General features: G+C 48.3%; 2 protein-coding genes across 2 annotated transcripts in view; one reads left to right on the forward strand and one right to left on the reverse strand.

Moving 5' to 3' along the window:
* LOC115142772 (plexin-A1-like) overlaps nucleotides 1-23,394 on the reverse strand; it is a 275,942-nt gene that overhangs the window by 230,252 nt on the left and 22,296 nt on the right.
* LOC135559834 (trichohyalin-like) overlaps nucleotides 21,500-23,394 on the forward strand; it is a gene marked incomplete at its 3' end in the record, with an annotated part of 5,251 nt that continues 3,356 nt past the window's right edge. The window contains exon 1 of the mRNA XM_065000712.1: nucleotides 21,500-21,579. Within this exon, the coding sequence (XP_064856784.1) occupies nucleotides 21,500-21,579 (80 nt within the window). The remainder of the gene's footprint in view (nucleotides 21,580-23,394) is intronic.

A 23,394-nucleotide genomic window follows, 5' to 3' on the forward strand; every position in this document is an offset into this window, starting at 1 on the left:
AGTGATTTCAGGTGTTGGCCTGTGTGTCAATTAGTCCCCAAGAAGGCATGGAGGTAGTACGGTCAGTTAACAAATGACTGTGTCCATGTGTGCGCATTGGAGGGAGATTTAGGGGGAAAGTGTTTTGGTTTGGAAAAATGCACACAATCAGACAGCCCTAAAAGCTAGCCGGTGGAATTGCAAACCATAGCTCTGGTAGCAGCGAGGTTCAGGGGAGTTTGTGTCATCCAATTTCCACAAATGAAAGCCTGGACAAGATGAATATGCTGTGGAACGAGAGAGTGAGAGTGAGGGGGCGAGAGAGAGAAAGTGAGAGGGGCGAGAGAGCGGGGGCGAGAGTGCGGGGGCGAGAGAGAGAAAGAGAGAGGGGCGAGAGAGCGGGGCGAGAGTGAGAGAGCGGGGGCGAGAGAGAGGAGTCGAGAGAGACGGGACGAGAGTGCGAGACGGGACGAGAGTGCGAGAGGGGACGAGAGTGCGAGAGGGGACGAGAGTGCGAGAGGGGACGAGAGAGAGAGGGGGCGAGAGAGAGAGAGAGGGGGGGGCGAGAGAGAGAGAGAGAAGGGGAGAGAGAGAGAGAGAGGGGGGGCGAGAGAGAGAGAGGGGGCGAGAGAGAGAGAGGGGGGCGAGAGAGAGAGAGGGGGGGCGAGAGAGAGAGGGGGCGAGAGAGAGAGAGGGGGGGCGAGAGAGAGAGGGGGCGAGAGAGAGAGAGGGGGGCGAGAGAGAGAGAGGGGGCGAGAGAGAGAGGGGGGGCGAGAGAGAGAGAGGGGCGAGAGAGAGAGAGAGAGGGGGGAGAGAGAGAGAGAGAGGGGGGGGGAGAGAGAGAGAGAGGGGGGGCGAGAGAGAGAGAGAGGGGGCGAGAGAGAGAGAGAGGGGGAGGGAGAGAGAGAGAGGGGGGGCGAGAGAGAGAGAGGGGGGCGAGAGAGAGAGAGGGGGGGCGAGAGAGCGAGAGGGGGCGAGAGAGAGAGAGAGGGGGGCGAGAGAGAGAGAGGGGGCGAGAGAGCGGGGCGAGAGAGAGAGAGAGAGAGAGAGAGAGGGGGCGAGAGAGAGAGAGAGGGGGCGAGAGAGAGAGAGAGGGGGCGAGAGAGAGAGAGAGGGGGCGAGAGAGAGAGAGAGGGGGGGCGAGAGAGAGAGAGAGGGGGGCGAGAGAGAGAGAGAGGGGTGCGAGAGAGAGAGAGGGGGGCGAGAGAGAGAGAGGGGAGAGAGAGAGAGAGGGGGGCGAGAGAGAGAGAGAGAGGGGGCGAGAGAGAGAGGGGGCGAGAGAGAGAGGGGGGGGCGAGAGAGAGAGAGGGGGCGAGAGAGAGAGAGGGGGGGCGAGAGAGAGAGAGGGGGGCGAGAGAGAGAGAGAGGGGGGCGAGAGAGAGAGAGAGGGGGCGAGAGAGAGAGAGAGAGGGGGCGAGAGAGAGAGAGAGGGGGGCGAGAGAGAGAGAGAGGGGGGCGAGAGAGAGAGAGAGGGGGCGAGAGAGAGGGGGCGAGAGAGAGAGGGGGGCGAGAGAGAGAGGGGGGCGAGAGAGAGAGAGAGGGGCGAGTGAGAGAGAGAGAGAGAGGGGGCGAGAGAGAGAGAGAGGGGGCGAGAGAGAGGGGGGCGAGAGAGAGAGGGGGGGCGAGAGAGAGAGAGAGGGGGCGAGTGAGAGAGAGAGAGAGGGGGGCGAGTGAGAGGGGGCGAGTGAGAGGGGGCGAGAGAGAGAGAGGGGGCGAGTGAGAGAGGGAGGGGGCGAGTGAGAGAGGGGGGGTGAGTGAGAGAGGGAGGGGGGCGAGTGAGAGAGGGAGGGGGGCGAGTGAGAGAGGGAGGGGGGGCGAGTGAGAGAGGGAGGGGGGGGGGCGAGTGAGAGAGGGAGGGAGGGGGGCGAGTGAGAGAGAGGGAGAGGGGGGCGAGTGAGAGAGAGAGCGAGAGAGAGAGGGGGAGAGAGAGAGAGAGAGAGAGAGAGGGGGAGGCTAGTGAGAGAGAGAGAGAGAGAGGGGGCGAGAGAGAGTGAGGGGGGCGAGAGAGAGTGAGGGGGCGAGAGAGAGTGAGGGGGCGAGAGAGAGAGAGAGAGGGGGGGAGTGAGAGAGAGAGAGGGGTGGGTGAGAGAGAGAGGGGTGGGCTAGCGGGCGAGAGAGAGAGGGGGTGGGCGAGAGAGAGAGAGAGAGAGGGGGTGGGCGAGAGAGAGAGAGAGAGAGGGGGTGGGGAGAGAGAGAGAGAGAGAGAGAGAGAGGGGGGCGAGAGAGAGAGAGGGACAGAGGGCGAGAGAGAGAGAGGGACAGAGGGCGAGAGAGAGAGAGGGACAGAGGGCGAGAGAGAGAGAGGGACAGAGGGCGAGAGAGAGGGACAGAGGGCGAGAGAGAGAGAGAGGGCGAGAGAGAGAGAGAGAGAGAGAGGGCGAGAGAGAGAGAGGGACAGAGGGCGAGAGAGAGAGAGGGACAGAGGGCGAGAGAGAGAGAGGGACAGAGGGCGAGAGAGAGAGAGAGGGACAGAGGGCGAAAGAGAGAGAGAGGGACAGAGGGCGAAAGAGAGAGAGAGGGACAGAGGGCGAGAGTGAGGGCAAGAGAGACAGCGAGAGAGCGAGGGGGAAAGTGAGAGAGAGAGGGGGCGAGTGAGAGAGAGAGAGGGGGCGAGTGAGAGAGAGAGAGGGGGGGGCGAGAGAGAGAGAGAGAGGGGCGAGAGAGGGCGAGAGAGAGAGGGACAGAGGGCGAGAGAGGGCGAGAGAGAGAGAGACAGAGGGCGAGAGAGGGCGAGAGAGAGAGAGAGAGGACAGAGGGCGAGAGAGAGAGAGACAGAGGGCGAGAGAGAGAGAGGGACAGAGGGCGAGAGAGGGCGAGAGAGAGAGAGAGGGACAGAGGGCGAGAGAGAGAGAGAGGGACAGAGGGCGAGAGAGAGGGACAGAGGGCGAGAGAGAGGGACAGAGGGCGAGAGAGAGAGAGAGACAGAGGGCGAGAGAGAGAGAGAGACAGAGGGCGAGAGAGAGAGAGAGACAGAGGGCGAGAGAGAGAGAGAGAGGGACAGAGGGCGAGAGAGAGAGAGAGAGAGGGACAGAGGGCGAGAGAGAGCGAGAGAGAAGGACAGAGGGCGAGAGAGAGCGAGAGAGAAGGACAGAGGGCGAGAGAGAGAGAGAGAGAGGGACAGAGGGCAAGAGAGAGGGACAGAGGGCGAGAGAGAGAGAGAGAGGGACAGAGGGCGAGAGAGAGAGAGAGAGGGACAGAGGGCGAGAGAGAGAGAGAGAGAGGGACAGAGGGCGAGAGAGAGAGAGAGAGGGACAGAGGGCGAGAGAGAGAGAGAGAGGGACAGAGGGCGAGAGAGAGAGAGAGAGGGACAGAGGGCGAGAGAGAGAGAGAGGGCGAGAGAGAGAGAGAGGGACAGAGGGCGAGAGAGAGAGAGAGAGAGGGACAGAGGGCGAGAGAGAGAGAGAGGGACAGAGAGAGAGAGGGACAGAGGGCGAGAGAGAGAGAGAGGGACAGAGGGCGAGAGAGGGACAGAGGGCGAGAGAGAGAGACAGAGGGCGAGAGAGGGACAGAGGGCGAGAGTGAGGGCAAGAGAGACAGCGAGAGAGCGAGGGGGAAAGTGAGAGAGAGAGAGGGGGGGCGAGTGAGAGAGAGAGAGGGGGGGCGAGTGAGAGAGAGAGGGGGGGGGCGAGTGAGAGAGAGAGAGAGAGAGAGAGGGGGGGAGAGAGAGAGGGGGGGGCGAGAGGGGGGCGAGAGAGAGAGAGAGAGGGACAGAGGGCGAGAGAGGGCGAGAGAGAGAGAGAGAGGGACAGAGGGCGAGAGAGAGAGACAGAGAGGGACAGAGGGCGAGAGAGAGAGACAGAGAGGGACAGAGGGAGAGAGAGAGAGACAGAGAGGGACAGAGGGCGAGAGAGAGAGAGAGAGAGAGGGACAGAGGGCGAGAGAGAGACAGAGGGCGAGAGAGAGACAGAGGGCGAGAGAGAGAGAGAGAGAGAGGGCGAGAGAGAGGGACAGAGGGCGAGAGAGAGGGACAGAGGGCGAGAGAGAGAGAGAGGGCGAGAGAGAGGGACAGAGGGCGAGAGAGAGAGGGACAGAGGGCGAGAGAGAGAGGGACAGAGGGCGAGAGAGAGAGAGGGACAGAGGGCGAGAGAGAGAGAGGGACAGAGGGCGAGAGAGAGAGAGGGACAGAGGGCGAGAGAGAGAGAGGGACAGAGGGCGAGAGAGAGAGAGGGACAGAGGGCGAGAGAGAGAGAGGGACAGAGGGCGAGAGAGAAAAAAAGGGGCGAGCGATAAAGGAGATATAAAAAAGGAGAACATCTGGAGAGGCCACAACGCAGGTGAAAAATGCGCTGGCATTTGAAATCGCGGCGCCACCTGCATTTAAATAAGGACGTGGGAAATCCTAACGTGGCCTAGAGAAAACCTAGGTTCAATAAATGCACACGGCACCATATGGTTGTGCATCTCCTAATTAAACTCCTGCCTGTGTCGAAGCCTCTCCAACATAAGCAGGCGCAATAAAGTGAGAAGTCATCCTAGAAAAAAATATATATAATTTCTTGCACCGAGAGCAGGTGTCAATTTAAAGCGTGGCGGCGAGCTCATTTTCGTTTGTCATTCCCGTGAACGAACGAGCGGAAGAGAGAGCGAGAGAAAAAGAGTAATTCCTCTTCATTTTCAGCCGACATGACTTGACGTAACAGAGTGTGAGTGGAGCAACAAATTGCAAGTGCCCGGGTCCCTGGCCGGTTGAAATCTACCCGAGTAATAAGGGAAACGCTGTCACGGTAGACCGTCAGTGTCCAATGCCAGCTATCGCAACACAAAAACAAGGCAGCTCACTCACAAAGGCTAATTCTATAAGAGTTCTAGGGGTTGGCTGGGGAAAAGGCATGTCCGGCTGAAGCCTATGGCCCCATCGCCGAGTTAGCTGGAGATGAGAGAGAGGAGAGCAAGGTGATAATGGACACAAAAAAAATGTATTCCACTCATCTCCCCCGGGTCTTGATGGAATGCTTGACAGATGAGGAAATTGTCACAATCTCTCCCCGATAAAGAATCTGCCAGCACTTCCAGGTTCGTACAGATTTCCTCTGTCGTTTTTCAATTTTCCCTCCCTTCATTTTTTTTTTTACCTCTTCAGTTTCAATTTCCTCTGCCGTGTCGAAATGAAAAGGCTGTAGAACAAGGCCGAGCACCATATTGGGGGAAGATCAGGAAAACGTGCCAATCAATTGGGACTTTTGCGAGTCTCACTTTTTAACCCGCTGGTTGAGAACCTAGAGTGACATCTCGGCCTGCGCTGTTATCGCAATCAAGTCAATATAGAAAAGGCAAAAACAGTACAGTGATTGATTGGTTTTCAGTTTGTTTATTTGGGTTAACAGTGTTTGGGCTTAGCGGCGGAGGGGGATCTGAGGAAATGATACTGACTGGTACGTGTGTGTGTGTGTGTGTGTGTGACCCCCAGAATAATATGAAGAGGGGGGCATGGGGACTAAACCAAACAGAATTCATAAATCCGCTCTCGCTCGCCTGTGCAAAGTAGCCAGGCAGCCAGTCGCACACAGCCCCTCGACGCTATACCTGTGCGTCCAGATAATGGCGTCCAGCTTGGCCCCGGTGGCCGGCTGATTTATTGCTGGTGGCATATCAATTATAGCCCTCGCCGCTAGCGGGGGAGAGCAGGAAAAACACGCGCGTCTGACTCCGCGCGTAAACCTCAAATTCTCTCCTCGCTGCATTTTGTTACGTGGGTCACGTGGGCCGGCGGTGCTTCTACCTCTGCATTGCTCTCTGGGGGTTTTAGGCTGAGTATCTGCATAAGCACTTTGTGACAACTGCTGATGTAAAAAAATCAATTTAAAAAAAAATTGTACATTTGATTGCAGGAAAACCAAGTGTCGCTGGACAGATGCTGCAGCAGGAAGATGTGAGTGGGGGGATGACAGAGAGAGACAGACAGAGAGAGAGGGAGACAGAGAGAGAGACCGGAGAGGAAAGGCTGTGCAACCACTGCACAACAGCAGAACCTGAGACGGAGCTGTATTTCCTGACAAAATGTCAAAAAATATAAAACAATTAGAGAGTGTCATTTCCTCAAATTTGAAACCCTTATTCAAGGTTTCAAAGACCTCTCTGATGAGATTAGGCTACCTATCCTGTTTGGGGAGGACGCAGAGAGCTGTGGGTTGGCAGCGCACTACATTGCTGCCTGACATAAGTTGACAGACCAATCAACCTGCACATCAACCTGTCTGACAGACCAATCAACCTGCACATCAACCTGTCTGACAGACCAATCAACCTGCACATCAACCTGTCTGACAGACCAATCAACCTGCACATCAACCTGTCTGACAGACCAATCAACCTGCACATCAACCTGTCTGACAGACCAATCAACCTGCACATCAACCTGTCTGACAGACCAATCAACCTACACATCAACCTGTCTGACAGACCAATCAACCTGCACATCAACCTGTCTGACAGACCAATCAACCTGCACATCAACCTGTCTGACAGACCAATCAACCTGCACATCAACCTGTCTGACAGACCAATCAACCTGCACATCAACCTGTCTGACAGACCAATCAACCTGCACATCAACCTGTCTGACAGACCAATCAACCTGCACATGTCCTCTACTGTATACTTATTGTTGAATGTATGGTTATTTTGACCCTTGGTTATTGTTGTTACTGTTGTCCCGTTGACAATTTTGATTCTCATTTTTATATTGTAAATATCCAAAATAAGCTTTGGCAATATGTACATTGTTACGTCATGCCAATAAAGCAAATTTAATTGAGAGTGAGAGATATCACTTTGTATATTATCTACTTCACTTGCTTTGGCAATGTTAACATACGTTTCCCATGCCAATAAAGCCCCTTGAATTGAACTGAAATGAGAGAGACAGACACACACAGAGAGAGAGAGACACACAAAGAGAGAGAGAGAGACACACAGAGAGACAGACACACAGAGAGAGACAGACACACAGAGAGAGACAGACACACAGAGAGAGACAGACACACAGAGAGAGACAGACACACAGAGAGAGACAGACACACAGAGAGAGAGAGAGAGACAGACACACAGAGAGAGACAGACACACAGAGAGAGAGAGAGAGACAGACACACAGAGAGAGACAGACACACAGAGAGAGACAGACACACAGAGAGAGACAGACACACAGAGAGAGAGAGAGAGACAGACACACAGAGAGAGAGAGAGAGACAGATAGACAGAGGAGTATGGGAGGTGGAGAAGTGATGGTTCACGACGCACGTTCCTGCTCCTACCCCACTAATAGCCGTAGCCCAAATACTAGGCTAAATAACCACAGGTATAACATGCATATGCCCCTCTCACTCATATACACACACAGCAATAGCCTAGCACACAATAACACTCATATAGATTGAATGGGCAAGTCTCTCAAGCTCTTAACTTTACCAGGCACTCTAAAGGCTCGCACATATGGATCTAGGTTTTAGGGACCACCCTTAGGGACCACCCGCTGCAGGCTGACTGAAGACATTTTATTTTTCTCCCCCAAGCGGCTCTACGTGTCAAATCGGTGCGCAAATTACGTTCAGAGGTGCCAAGTACTCTCGGCCAGCAAACTCTATTAGTGTGTCTGAGCCTTAAGACAACACGCTAAGGGATTTGCCTCCGGGGTTCTCTGAGTGGGTAGAGGGGGAATGGAGGGGGGCAAACCCCAACCCCCGACTTAATCTCCCCTTCCGTGGGTTAAATCTCAACCACAGCCGGAAGCACAATCTGCATATGGACGTATGCATGTGGAATATACTATTCCCCTGGACAATATGGACGTATGCATGTGGAATATACTATTCCCCTGGACAATATGGACGTATGCATGTGGAATATACTATTCCCCTGGACAATATGGACGTATGCATGTGGAATATACTATTCCCCTGGACAATATGGACGTATGCATGTGGAATATACTATTCCCCTGGACAATATGGACGTATGCATGTGGAATATACTATTCCCCTGGACAATAAGGAGAAAACACACCATTAGTTAGACTAGTTAGAGTTTGGTGATGACTTGAGGGAAGGGGGTTATATTTCAGGTACTTGAGGTAATTAAGTCACAGACGAGATTCCCGCCAGTGAATCATCATAACGTCTTTTAATTTTAAAAAATGCATCGTAAAAAAGGTTTTACAATTCAAGTCGTTGAACGGCAGTGAATGCCTACTCGGTGTCAGTAGATCAGATCTGTGATTAAATATTAACGGTGGGGGGTATGTTTTGTACGGCAAACTTTGCAAGGAGAAGAGCTGACTGGCAAGGCCGAGGGCGATAAAAGGAACTCGGAAAGTGGTTTTTAATGCCAATGTAAATCTCTGTAGTTGAGAGCAAGCGTTGTGCCATTCCCTCCGCAGATGCTCTGCCAAAGTAAGGTCTAGAGCAAGTTCTTTTTTTTAAAGACGTTACCCTTCAAAAAGCTGAACCCAAATCAGGGGATGAAAGTGCAATTTGTGCAACTCCAGTCTACTCAGCTGGTCTCCCAGAGCTAAAATCTGAACATGATTTAGAATATACCTAGACAAGAGGATGATGAATAGAACTACATTATCACAAACCCGAGGCTACATTATCATAAACCGAGGCGTTATTCCTGGAGGGGCAGTGTTACATGAAGATAAGTGTTGTGTGTGCTTGATTGGGGGACGAGTGTTGGTTCTACTAGGGAGTGACAGCTGACTCGCTAGGGGCCTCCTTGACATCCTCCATACACATTTTGAAATGCACACTTGTGTTTTAGAGGGAAACGGGATTATGTTGTGACAGACGGGACTTTGAGCACACCGGTGTGTGTGTGTGTGTGTGTGTGTGTGTGTGTGCGCGCGTGTATAAAGGCTGGCTCTCTCAGCATCAAAGGCTCCAGTTGCCGCTGTCCAGAGGAAGGGGGGGAGGTAAAGAAGAGGTTAGTGGACACTGCCCTACCCCAACACCGCTACCCTACTGCAACCTCTTAAATCAGAGACAGAGTTAGAGACAGACTGGGGTTACATTCAGAGCGATGAAATGTTATGAGCCGTTGCAGATAGGAATGCAAGCAGTGCACGACAGGTGTTGCACTCGCCCCGCCCCTAACAGCCTCACCCCTAGGTCACAGTCGGTGCGGTGTAACCTTACAGAATATTCACATGACAACATACATATGGAACAGACATGCTTGTCTGTCAACATGTACAATCGGGTACCGTCTCAGTTCTCTACAAGACATTTCCACCTTCAAATGGTCCGAAAACTGAATCCTCTGGAACACGGCTCTGGCCACAAATGCTTTTGTTGTTGGGGGGGGGGGTACTTTTAACCCCATTTTCTTCCCAATTTCATGATATCCAAATTGCTAGTTACAGTCTTGTCCCATCGCTGCAACTACCATGCATCCTCCAAAACACGACCCCGCCAAGCAGCGCTGCTTCTTGACACACCGTACGGAAACACCGTACAGCTGGTGACAGAAGTCAGCATGCACGTGCCCGGCCCGCCACAGGGAGTCACTAGAGCACGATGGGACAAGGACATCCCAGCCGGCCAAAATATCCTCCCCTTATCCGGACGGCGCTGGGCCAATTGTGCGCCACTTCATGGGTCTAGAACTCTGGTCTGTAGTGACGCCTCTAGCACTGCGATGCAATGCCTTACACCACTGCGCCACAAGGGAGGCACAAATCAAAATCCCGTTTAAAGAAAATAATATGGGTCCAAGCACAGAACCTTGTGGGACACCAAATTCATCTTTGGAATGTTTCCGATGATGTCACCCAACTGTACAAATTAATACCACTCAAAAGATTTTTAACCAGTGAAGAAGGCCAACCAAGTTTTTTTTCCAGTGACTGGACACTGAATGACTGAACACAGCGCTAGTGTGAAGCATCATTAAGCCTCCCATCAGTTCTCTTATCTCATCCTTTACCGGCTCTGTTCATTTCCCTCTCCCCCTCTAACCATCTTCCTCTATCCTCTCTGTCCATCTCGCTTTCTCATACATTCTCTTCTACCCCCTCTGTCTTTCTCCCCGCTATCCCCCCCCCCCCCCTCTGTCTGGATCTCTTCCACTGTGCATTTCTCTCTCCCCCACTGATTCTCTCCACCCCACTTTAACCAAGGATTTGTCCAGGAAGGCGCAGTCAGATATTCTGAACTACGAGGGCTTATTTCATCTCATCGTACTTGTGTGTGATCTATGCATGGGGGTATTTTAGATGTGAGCAGGACTTATGCGACCGCACATTCAGCAGTATTTCCGCCTCAACAGCTGCAGTGAGTTCCAGCTCTGGGTTCCTGGCGCCTCAGCGTGAACTGTGGAACTTGTTGCCACTGTTTGAATGTGCCCGTCTTTTGTATGTTTGTGTTGGTTACCGTTTATCTTACGTGAACAACAACATTGCACCCTAGTCGGCGAGTTATTACATTGGGCACAAACTAAACCGACCCGTTTCGGGCCCCACGCGGTGCTTTCCCTGACGTGAACTTCATCGAAGTCCTCCAGAACGTCAGCTGTTCGGCCCACAAACTGGATCATAATGGAACGCAGCCTCACGCTCATGTAGTGCCGTTAGAAAATGCCAGTGTCTTGATTCACCCTCCTATTACCTTTTCTCGTCTCTTTCTCTCTCCGTGCCCATATATGGAGCTCCACTGGCTTGGACACCCAGAGCGCTCGCTGCGAAGGCTCGCGGCTCCACGCGACACGCCGCTGCTCCCGACTTCTCCCGAACACGGACTGTCGTAAAACGCGGCCATAGCCATTTTAAATCATGCCAAGATAGGGGAGGGGAAATAGCCGCTCCAAGGGGGGGGGGGGGACATTAAAAGGAATCGCTGCCGCCTTTTATTCAGTCGTAAATGTTTCCTTCCTTTGACTTCATATTTTTAAGAGCCCGGCCTGCGTCGATAGCTGCGTTTTCCACTGGCCAAATGGTTAGTGCATCGAGGGGTGAGATTAATGGCTCGCTTGTACTGGAATAGGTCTGTTTTTTTTATACAATAATAGGCAACAGCCAAATATTTCAGAAAATAAGGGAAAGCCTAATATTACCAGTAGAGATAGAGAATGCCTAGATAACGTGTTGAAGAACTAGAACTAGAACTGAGGAAGGGCTGGGGACTGGGGGGATAAAAAGAAAACAAATTGTTGTTCACAAACCAATAGTTTGGTCCAGACTTCATATCTCCAGTGTCAGGAATGATACTTGAAGCATGTGCACACCAACATGGAGACGATGGTCATAACAAATGAAGGAAAATGATAACCAGGCTAGAAAAGCAAATAGCCCTAAATGACTCTATTACTCCACTCATTGACTAAACAAAACAGTTGTCTCTCCTTTAGCGTTGGGCGATGTCAACCTTTGTACTGTCGTGACTAAGTACCCATAAAACATTGTGATATACGATGGGTTCGGCCCCTATTAGCCAAACAAAAACAAGTTTGAAAATAAAATGTATATATATATATATATATATATATATAAAAACGAACGCAACGGGAGAGATGTGGGGAATCGTGACAACATATATACGAGTCCAATCTTTTTTAGTAGCCTCCCTCTCGCTCTCTGTGTTGACTTGTGCCATGAACGAGGTGCGTGCGCCGATGTGCAAGACAGACGATCATGGCTGTGCGTCATGTGATGTGTGACAGGCTGTCCCCAGAACTGGATAATTATTCAATGATTAACCTTCCTCTCTTATCAGGCCTAGGCTTCTATGTAGCAGGGTTTCAGTTAACCAAGTGAAAAACAATTAAGCCAATAAAGTTTTTGGGGATGTGGTTTAGGCCTACTGGTTGTATGAATGTGGGATCTATTGTCCCACAACTGTCCCAGAGTCTGTTTGGGATAGGCTATTTATTTCTCGCACAGAACGACAAGTTCACCAATAGAATAGGTGAACTTTTCTACTATGGGGGATAGTAGAAAACATAGGCTAGTGGTTTTGCCTTTCGTTACTAGTCCTGCTGGCTGAGGAAACGTGCTTGTAAGCAGTTGTAGCATGTGGGTTTGACGTTCAGGGAAGCAAATTCTTCCCATACATTTTTTTTTTTAAATCTCCTTTATAATACAGCATTCCATGCATCCTCGCATTTGTAGACTTACGTGAGATAGCCTACCATTCCTAATGTGATGATTAGACGGTCATAATCTCGTCTAATAATATCTCAATCACTTTTTGCAAAAAAAGACAATGCAGCACAGTGGCTTGGTGTAGACATAGGCTATAGGCCAAATCAGATTGCCATTTGAGAAGAAATGTAGGCTATAGCCATTTTGTTTTCCAAACTGTTTTCACCCAACTGTATTTTTAAATATTGCCATACGCCTGGCTGAGTCTCTGCTTTTCACCGACAGTCACAACTCAACAATCTATTTGGTATTTGCTGCACCCTCTGCCCAAATTGTGGGCCCTTCCAACTGTAAACTACACAATTTAAAACAATCCACAGTTGACTTTCTAAAAGCTAATGATCCTCTGTGGCCAAATCATGCCCTTTTCGTGTAGTAGCCTATTATTATATATGTTTCTTCTCCTGTATAGATGGGAGTAAGCCAATTAGATTACATCATTTTGGCCATTCAATTCACGTCAGGGAAAGCTTCCCTTAGACTTAGAATGGATAGGCTGCGCGTTCCTAACATCTTCAAATTGCTCATTGGAATTCGCTAAGACTGACGCTAAGACTGATGCATTCGAGTTTCATGTTCTGTTAAGATGAATTACCATACACTAAAATGTGTTTTCTGTCATTCTGAGAACTGTGGGTGGATGCCCTAATCGGCCTACGGTACCAATGCTTATGGAGCTGGTGTTGTGCCGAGAAATATGACATTATCTTGCCTGCCGAACCCCCCCCACCCTTCTAATTGCCTTAAATTTGTGGCAAGAGTCAAATACTTTCTACAGAACAAACTTCGTCGGGATAGGCAACCGAAATGAAGAATTAATGTACGTGTGTTATATTAAAACAGAGGGAGTCAAATGTAAGCAAGCGATAAACATTTCAGAGCAGCTACTAGTCGAATAAGACATGGGAGAGTTGACGAATTTTGGCAAAGAGATTTAATTTATAAACCAATACACTTGAAATAAATAGCCAACCCGAAAACTGTAGACATTACTAGTGCCTCCCCCGTGATCAAACCGCTATACATTGTTTTTGAATGGAACGCAGCCTAACACGATCAGAAATCTCAACTAGCAAGCAAGTCGTAGCAATGAAGAACTGAGTGCGTTTACGAAGATCATCCGACATTGAGAGAGAGAGCAAATCTTAATATTGCCAAATCATTGTCTCCTCCCCATTAGCTCATCCACTAGATCACACACTCTGATCAGAACAGCAAAATGGCCCTGCCCAGCACTGACAGCACGCATTATCTGGCTGCGTTCACATTACCGTGTTTTTATGGAGGCGTTTACACAGGCAGTCCTATTTTGATCTTTCAACCAATTATTGGGAAAAAGAAAAAAAAATCGGATTGGTCAAATGAACCAATAAGAGGCAATAATAAATACAACTTGGGCTGCCTGAGTAAATGCAGACTTTCTCCTTAATGCTTCGACTCAGTGTTTTAATGTCGTTTTAGATCGGTGCCACAACCAGACTGCCCTCTCTCCATGAAGACTGTGTATGCCATACGACTGAGGGTGTGTGCAGTCTACTATGACTGAATGCTCATCTGAATAAATACTTTCACCAAGCTAGTTAGGCGTGTAGCTTTTTTTTGGGGGGGGGGGCTCTGTTTGGAGCAACTGAATATTCAGAGGGAGAGGGAGAGAGGGATGGAGGGAGAAATGGAGCTCAGTGGGAGGAGAAACAGACGGAGAGGCCTATGAGCTCAGGCAGTTTCCTGCCTTTCCACTACTCATCAGCACATATTCCCAGTCAAGCGCGTCGCACAGCGCTGCACGCTCCAATGCCTTGCTATAGAGGGGAAGAGGGGATGAAAGAGGGAGAGAGAGAGAGAGAGAGGGGGGCATAGGAGAGTGGTAGCCTAAACTGAGGGAGGGAGGGGGGGGGGGTAGAGGAACATTTGTTTTAAAGAGCTAGACAGAACATGGGCGGGAAAGAGAGTGAACGAGACAGAAGGAAGGTGAGACAAGCTAGACATACCTTTTAGAGGTAACCAGTGAGGCAGAGAGAGTAAGATTGTGATAAGAGGAGAGCGGTTTGTGCATCAGGGGCCAACTGACTTTAGTGGTCAGGCAAGGTTTAGGAAACTTTCAAACAATACTTGTTTGTAAGAGTGCTTCATCTTTCCAATGTCAAAAAAAAAAAAACTTGAACCGGACAAATGATGTGTATGTTCGATCAACTCTGTTTGAACCCTGGTCGTCTACATTTCACAATACTGCTGAGCTAAAGCCTAGACATTAGCTTTGGGGACTAACGGGCATAGTTTCTCTGAACCAGCTGTGATGCTACAGATGCATTGGCACTAGTTTGGGCCACACCGCTCCACTGGTTCGAGCGGTCCCAAGTGGCAGGCGGGCCCGGCCGCAGAACGAGTAACAACGCCCATTGTGAGTCAGACGGCGGGAAAAGGAGGGGAGGGTTGAGCGGTTGACAAAAGAAAAAGGACACAAAGAGAGACAAATTCATTAGTATTTGCTTTCAGACATTCTTTCAACGCCAAACACTGGGTAATTAATAATGTTGAGCCGAGTGTAAACAAAATGTCAGTGTGTTTCATTGGATAATGGCGACAGAGAGAAACAAGACAAAGAAGAGCGAGAGACACATTGAAAAGAAAGAAACGTGCCCACAAATGAGGAAAACAGATAAGGAGGGGGGGAGAAGAGGCAGAACGGTGAGTGACAGGAATGCAGAAGTTAAGGAGGAGGAGTATAAAAGAAGGAGAGAAGAGAGATCCCCATCTATGCACCTCTACAGAATAGGAGCGAGGGAGAGCTGGTACAGAGAAACCAGGGGCTTCAATTAAAATATCCCGGGACGTCCAAATGGATACCCTTTATCTAGAACCAGACACGATCCTCTGCCATATAGGAAAGGGAAATTAGGGCAGCTCTAGTCATTACATTTCTACCTGCTACTTTCTCAACACCACGGTGAATAAGCTTCTTCCACTTTGCATATCCAGCCCAGAGCAGCAGTGGAGGGCACATTTATCACCCAAACAGCCAAGGCAAATGACCTGCCATGTTTTCCCAATAGCCCAAGGGACTAGCCCACCCGGCAGCCGCCAATCATTTCCACTATACCTTCCCATATTTCGCAGCGCTTGAGAAGAGATTGGAAAATATGACAGCATTATTTGTGCCTGCGTTTCGGTGCAGTTAACAGCTGCCGATAGCCGTTAATGTTGCTTCAAATGCCTCTCAGCTCTAAGTGCTAAAGTAGACGCCGTTAGTAGCAACAAGGGAAACGCCGGATGCAACGATGATGGAGAACAGAACAAGGATGAAAGGCTATATATGCATCCATTTGATGCCTTTCTCGTATCGCTGCTTTCATAGGCTGTTGACAGCGATTGATGACGTTTTAAACCGGGTTATAAATGTTATGAGGCCGCATTTGACTTGAGCTGCCTTGATACTGTACCTCAGACAGGGTTGGGGAGCAAAGGATTACATGTAATACGATTATAGATACTTTTGAAAGACGAGAAGATTACTTGAAGGATTACTTTTAAATTCAGAAAAGATGTTTGCGGGGGGGGGATGAGGAACGCTTCCTTGTTCCCTCAATGACATTCAAATCAGCATTGAAAAAAAGATGCACGTTTAACTTTGTTCCACCTGAGCGAGTCTGACCACAAGTCAGAGACCACTATGATGACACACCAAATGTGTTTGATGGATCGCGGGGGGGTAGGCTTTTGTAGGATACAGCTGCGTCTTCCAATGGTGTGACTGCAGTCGACATCCAAAGATTATCCAACTTGAATGAACGCTTGGCGGTAAGGATGCCAGCAGTGGTGTCGTCTACGGCGATACGGATATCACTTATTATTGACATCTAAACTCGCCAACAAAAATAAGGAAACGTCCCTTTTTCAGGACCCTGTCTCAAAGAAAATGAATAAAAATCCAAATAACTTAAATTGTAAAGGGTTTAAACTCTATTTCATTGAACAAGAATGGGAAACAAACCATTAATGAACATGTACCTGTGGAGCAGTCCATATGACACTAACAGCTGACAGGCGGTAGGCAATTAAGGTCACAGTTATGAAAACTTAGGACACTAAAAGAGGTATTTGTGAAAAGCACAAAAAGAAAGATGCCCAGGGTCAAGGAGGCATGCAGATGTGGCCAGGGCAATAAATGGCCATGTCCGTACTGTGAGAAGCCTAAGACAGCTTTACATGGAGACAGAATGGACAGCTGATCGTCCTCGCAGCGGCAGACAATGTGCAAGAACATAACCGGCACAGGATCGGTACATCACACCTATGGGACAGGTACAGGGTGGCAACAACAAATGCCAGAGTTACACCAGGAACCCACAATCCCTCCATCAGTGCTCAGACTGTCCGCAATAGGCTTAGAGAGGCTAGACTGAGGGCTTGTAGGCCTGTTGTAAAGGCAGGTCCTCGCCAGACATCACCGGTAACAACGTCGCCTATGGGCACAAACCCACAGTCGCTGGACCAGACAGGGCTGGCAAAAAAATGCTCTTCACTGACGAGTCGCAATTTTGTCTCACCAGGGGTGATGACAGATTTGCGTTTTTCATCAAAGAAATGAGCATTACACTGAGGCCTGTACTCTGGAGCAGGATCGATTTGGAGGTGGAGGGTCCGTCATGGTCTGGGGCGGTGTGTCACAGCATCACCGGACTGAGCTTGTTGTCATAGCAGGCAATCTCAATGCTGCGCGTCACAGGGAAGTCATCCTCCTCCCTCATGTGGTACCCTTCCTGCAGGCTCATCCTGACATGAACATCTAGCATGACAATTCCACTAGTTATACTGCTAGTTCTGTGCTTGATTTCCTGCAAGACAGAAATGTCAGTGTTCTGCCATGGCCAGCGAAGAGCCTGGATCCCAATCCCATTGAGCACATCTGGGACCTGTTGGATCGGAAAGTGAGGGCTAAGGCCATTCCCCCCAGAAATGTCTGGGAACTTGCAGGTGACTTAGTGGAACAGTGGGGTAACATCTCACAGTAAGAACTGTCAAATCTGGTGCAGTCCATGAGGAGGAGATGCACTGCAGTACTTAATGCAGCTGGTGGCCACACTGGTTACTTTTGACCCCCCCCATTATTCAATTTCTGTTAGTCACATGTCTGTGGAACCTGTTCAGTTTATGTCTCAGTTGTTGTCTCAGTTGTTGAATCTTGTTGTGTTCGTACACATATTTATTATGTTAAGTTTGCTGAAAATAAAGTGAGAGGATGTTTCTTTTTTTGCTCAGTTTACATTGCGCATTGATGTGAATCACACTGCTGCTCTCTCATTTAGCTATTTGCACCTTACAGATTGTGGTTGCTGTGGATGGCTGTTCTCAAATCTAAATGTGTATTTGAACCCAATAAAATGGTTGAATTCAAGAAGTTTAAGCTGGCAATCAATGTTTTTAAACTAATGGACAGCCAGTGAAAAATGCGCTCTTGTAATAGCTGCATAGTGTGGGTCCCTACCTATGGAATAAAAGTGAGGCTTTTATTGCTCAATCTAATTCATGCTGATAAAAATATAAATCCATGGGCCTAATGAACACATGCTCAAACTTGCGTGCTTTGATAGATGTAAAGGGGGAAATCTGTAGCTGCTACATCCATTATTGGACTTCTAACTTATACACATACACACAGCACTACTCATTCCAGGGTTTCTTTATTTTTACAATGTTCTACATTGTAGAATAATAGTGAGGACATCAAACATACTATGACATAACATATATGGAATCAAGTAGTAACCAAATAAGTGTTAAATCAAAATATATATATATTTTATACTCTTCAAAGTAGCCACCCTTTGCCTCGGTGACAGCTTTGCACACTCTTGACATTCTCTCAACCAACTTCATGAGGTAGTCACCTGGAATGCATTTCAATTAACAGGTGTGCCTTGTTAAAAGTTCATTTGTGATGGCCTCCCAGGTGGCACAGTGGTTAAGGGCGCTGTATTGCAGCGCCAGCTGTGCCATTAGTCCCTGGGTTTGCGCCCAGGCTCTGTCGTAACCGGCCGCGACCGGGAGGTCTGTGGGGCGACGCACAATTGGCCTAGCATCGTCCGGGTTAGGGAGGGCTTGGTCGGTAGGGATGTCCTTGTCTCATCGCGCACCAGCGAATCCTGTGGCGGGCCGGGCGCAGTGCGCGCTAACCAAGGTTGCCAGGTGCACGGTGTAGCCTCCGACACATTGGTGTGGCTGGCTTCCGGGTTGGATGCGCGCTGTGTTAAGAAGCAGTGCAGCTTGGTTGGGTTGTGTATCGGAGGACGCATGACTTTCAACCTTAGTCTCTCCCGAGCTCGTACGGGAGTTGTAGCAATGAGACAAGATAGTAGCTACTACAACAATTGGATACCACGAAATTGGGGAGAAAAGGGGGTAAAATAAAAAATATTTATTTCCTTCTTAATGTGTTTGAGCCAATCAGCTGTGTTGTGACAAGGTAGGGTTGGTACACAGAAAATGGTGTTATACCAAATAGGGCTACGTCCATATTATGGCAAGAACAACTCAGTCAATCATTACTTTAAGACGAAGGTCATCCGGAGAATTTCAATAACTTGAAATGAAAAATGAAACTCACTCTCATGAGGACCGCCACAGGAAAGAAAGACCCAGAGTTACCTCTGCTGCAGAGGATAAGTTCATTAGAGTTAACTGCACCTCAGATTGCAGCCCAAAATAAATGCTTCAGAGTTCAAGTAACAGACATCTCAACATCAACTGTTCAAAGGAGATTGCGTGAATCAGGCCTCATGGTCGAATTGCTGAAAAGATACCACTACTGAAGAACACCAATAAGAAGAGACTTGCTTGAGCCAAGAAACATGAGCAATGGACATTAGACCGGTGGAAATGTGTCCTTTGGTCTGATGAGTCAGACCAACCGCTGTGTCTTTGTGAGACAGAGGAGGTGAACAGATGATCTCCACGTGTGGTTCCCACCGTGAAGCATGGAGGAGGTGGTGTGATGGTGTGCTCTGCTGGGGACACGGTCAGTGATTTATCTCGAATTCAAGGCACACTTAACCAGCATAGCTACCACAGTGGGACTATCATTTTCTTTTCAACAGGACAATGACCCAACACGACCACAAGGCTGTGTAAGGGCTATTTGACCAAGGAGAGTTATGGAGTGCTGGATGAGATGACCTGGTCTCCACAATCACCCGACCTCAGCCCAATTGAGATGGTTTGGGATGAGTTGGACCGCAGAGTGAAGGAGAAGCAGTCAACAAGTGCTCAGCATATGTGGGAACGCCTTCAAGACGGTTGGGAAAAGCATTCCAGGTGAAGCTGGCTGACGGAATGCCAAGAGTGTGCAAAGCTACCATCAAGGCAAAGGGTGGCTACTTTGAAGAATCTCAAATATAACATGTGGATTTGTAGAAAATAGTAAAAATAAAGAAAAATCCCTTGAATGGGTAGGTGGGTCCAACGTTTCACTGTATATCAATTGATTCTTCAAGAATATAACTTCTAAAATGCCTCATGAGCTTAGTTCAACTGTCACACTCCATGAGAACCCAAAATATAAGCTTGTTTTTCCTCCAATGTTTGTAAACAATGGAAATGGAAACAAACACTGTATAGCCTCAGAACATGGTTAAAGCAATATTTTGTTTATATCATGTTCGGTCAGTCCTTGCATCGATGGCTCTGTCTATTAATCGGAGAGTGGTTACATTTCTCCTGGCCCATCCCGTAGCGTTTAACCAAAACAGAGGCGGGGAGGCCGTTTTGTTATTGCTTCATCTTTGGATTTACCCTTTAAACAGCTGCATATTATCAAGATATCAACGTGTCGCCAACAAAAAGGTCAACAATAGGCCTATAGCAAATGCAGCAGGTGGCATTCATTTTTCACATGTAAATAGCACTTTTCAGTAGTGCTCAAAGCATGCCATTCCATGAGCTCCACATTTATTTTTCAACTTGAATCAATGAGTCCAATCAATCCTCCATGACAACAAAATCATAACAGAGTAGGGCTGGCGAATAAGTCCTTAGTTTTGGGGTTATGCTCAGGTAAACAATTTGGCTAATCTATAGTTCCATATTTCCGAGTCCTATTCTTGAAGATCAAGGGGAAAAACAGTTATTGGAATTAATTGGAATTCTGATACTTTGTTTTTTTTTATGTAAACATTTAATTTAATATTATTATCCATTTGAAGTCAGAGGTTTACATACACTTTGGTTGGAGTCATTAAAACTCGTTTTTCAACCAATCCACAAATATATTGTAAACATACTATAGTTTTGGCAAGTCTGTTAGGACATCTACTTTGTGCATGACACGAGTCATTTTTCCAACAATTGTTGACAGACAGATTATTTCACTTAATCACAATTCCAGTGGGTCAGAAGCTTACATACACTAAGATGACTGTGCCTTTAAACACATCCATGAAATTATGTCATGGCTTTTGAAGCTTCTGATAGGCTAATTGACATAATTAGAGTTAATTGGATGTGTACCTGTGGATGTATTTCGAGGCCTACCTTCAAACTCAGTGCCTCTTTGCTTGACATCATGGGAAAATCAAAAGACCTCAGCAAAGAAATTGTAGACCTCTACAAGTCTGGTGATCCTTGGGAGCAATTTCCAAGTGCCTGAAGGTACCACGTTCATCTGTACAAACAATAGTACGCAAGTATAAACACCATGGGACCACGCAGCCATCATACCGCTCAGGAAGGTGACACGTTCTGTCTCCTAGAGATGAACGTGCTTTGCTGCAAAAAGTGCAAATCAATCCCAGAACAGCAGCAAAATACCTTGTTAAGGTACTGGAGGAAACGGGTACAAAAGTATCCATATCCACAGTAAAACGAGTCCTATATCGACATAACCTGAAAGGCCACTCAGCAAGGTTAGAAGCCACTGCTCCAAAACCGACCACGAAAAAGCCAGACTACGGTTTGCAACTGGTGAGCTCATGCTATGACACACACCTGTGATACGTGGCAAGCTTCTTTTGGGACAGGGAGTCCACCGACGTCGGTCTCTCCGCTCACTGCCTCTCATTCTTCAAATCAGAAGTCTTGAGCTCAAGTTAACATTTGATTTGAGATGACGTTCTGAATAACAAAACAAACAGGTGGGAAGATTTCCAGTTCAGTCGTCCAGTAGAAAGGCGCATCTTTCTAACCCAATGGGGCACCCTGCACACACAGCGCTGTCAAGACTGCGCTCCTTTGACCTTTAGAGACGGGATCATTCCATTACTCCCGGCTTCGTGTATGTTCACCAGCAATTACGAAGGGCTAATGAATAACCAGGACGAGACAAAGTGATGGCACATTCCCCCAGGTTTGCCGAAAAGGCTGCATTAGCATTTCGAACGCAAACGCTAGTGTTAATTGAAATGCAGATATTGCCGTCGTCTGGCAGCATACGAGACGAGTATTCCTATTTTCTTTACCCCCCCACCCAGCGTGAATGTGGGTAAGAATTCATTTGCACTTCTTCTAAAAAAAAACTGCAGTTGTTGATTGGTAAAACGCTTTGGGGTATGAAATCATTCGCCAAGGAACTAGAAGCAGTAGTATTGAGGGAGACAAATAGCAAGATCCAGACCAACTTGATTCACATCAAATGATTGAAAGCTCAAGCCACAAGGCCAATTATAGTCTTATGTTGTAGCTTTGTGGTGCCAACTGTCTCATGTGTGTTAAGTTAAACTCAACAACAGCTCATACACATAAGTGTGTGGTCATGCACATAGAAATCAGGGTTACTGTGTTGTTTGGTTGGCCAGTGTCTGCATTAGCAGTGTGTGTGTGCCAGGGTTGGGCTCCACTCATAATTTTGGAATCGACTCCCATTCAACTCGAGTTAGCCACACCCCCACAGGATGTAGAATATGAATTTGAGTGAGAGGAAGTAGAATTCAATTCAGTGAAATTCAAAGAAATGTCACCCAGTAATAGAACCCCGCGCTCTCGCTCTCCCCCTCTCCCGCCCTCTCCCACCCTCCTCTCCATCCATCCCCCCTCCCTCCCTCTCCCCCCTCCCTACTTCTCCCCATCCATCCTCCCTCCCTCCCTCTCTTTTGCGAATGAGCTTGCTAAATCATCACCCGTTTGGCGAAGTAGGCTGTGATTCGATGATAAATTAACAGGCAACACATTAATTATTTGCAATGCAGGACAAGCTAGTTAAACTAGTAATATCACCAACCATGTGTAGTTAACTAGTGATTATGTGAAGATTGATTGTTTTTGTAGAAGTTTAATGCCAGCTAGCAACCTATCTTGGCTCCTTGCTGCACTCACGTAACAGGTGGTCAGCCTGCCACGCAGTCTCCTCGTGGAGTGCAATGTAATCGGCGTCCAAAAATGCAGATTACCGATTGTTCTGAAAACATGAAAATCGGCCCCAATTAAATCAGCCATGCCGATTAATTGGTCGACCACCATTTCATTTGCTGCTTTTCCTTCACTCTCTCTCTATCTCGCTCTCTCTCTCTCTCTGTCGGTCTGGCTGGAGAGTGGAGCGTCTGGGTAAAATGTGGTTGCGATTAACCGGGCAGCCAGAGCTGAAATGAACTATTCCAGCTATGTTTTTTTTACTGGGCCTCTGGAGAGATTGTCAGCCTAACCACCCCATGTACAAGCTTCTCACCACCAGTACTACCAACGCCACGTAGGGTTAGGCGGTGTTCCGAGTTTCATACCGTTTCTGTACCATACCGGGATATAGGGAATTACCAGAAGTGCACACAAGGGACACAATTTTAAACAATGATATAGTACCAGTCAAAAATTTGTACACACCTGCTCATTCAAGGGTTTTTCTTTATTTTTACTATTTTCTACATTGAAGAATAGTGTAGACATCAAAACTATGAACTAACACATATGGAATCATGCAGTAACCCCCCAAAAAAGTGTTAAACAAATCAAAATATAATTTTAGATTCTTAAGTAGCCAACCTTCGCTTTGATGAAAGCTTTGAACACTCTTGGCATTCTCTCAACCACCTTGACCTGGAATGCTTTTCCAACAGTCTTGAAGGAGTTCCCACATATTCTGAGCACTTCATATGCTGCTTTTCCTTCCTTCTGCGGTCCAACTCATGACAAACCATCTCAATTGGGTTGAGGTCGGGTGATTGTGGAGGACAGGTCATCTGATGCAGCACTCCATCACTCTCCTTAGTCAAATAGCCCTTACACAGCCTGGAGGTGTTTTGGATCATTGTCCTGTTGAAAAACAAATGATAGTCCCACTAAGCACAAACCAGATGGGATGGCTTAT

The sequence above is a fragment of the Oncorhynchus nerka genome, linkage group LG15 (assembly GCF_034236695.1).
Source record: "Oncorhynchus nerka isolate Pitt River linkage group LG15, Oner_Uvic_2.0, whole genome shotgun sequence".
Classification (NCBI taxonomy): Eukaryota; Metazoa; Chordata; class Actinopteri; order Salmoniformes; family Salmonidae; genus Oncorhynchus; species Oncorhynchus nerka.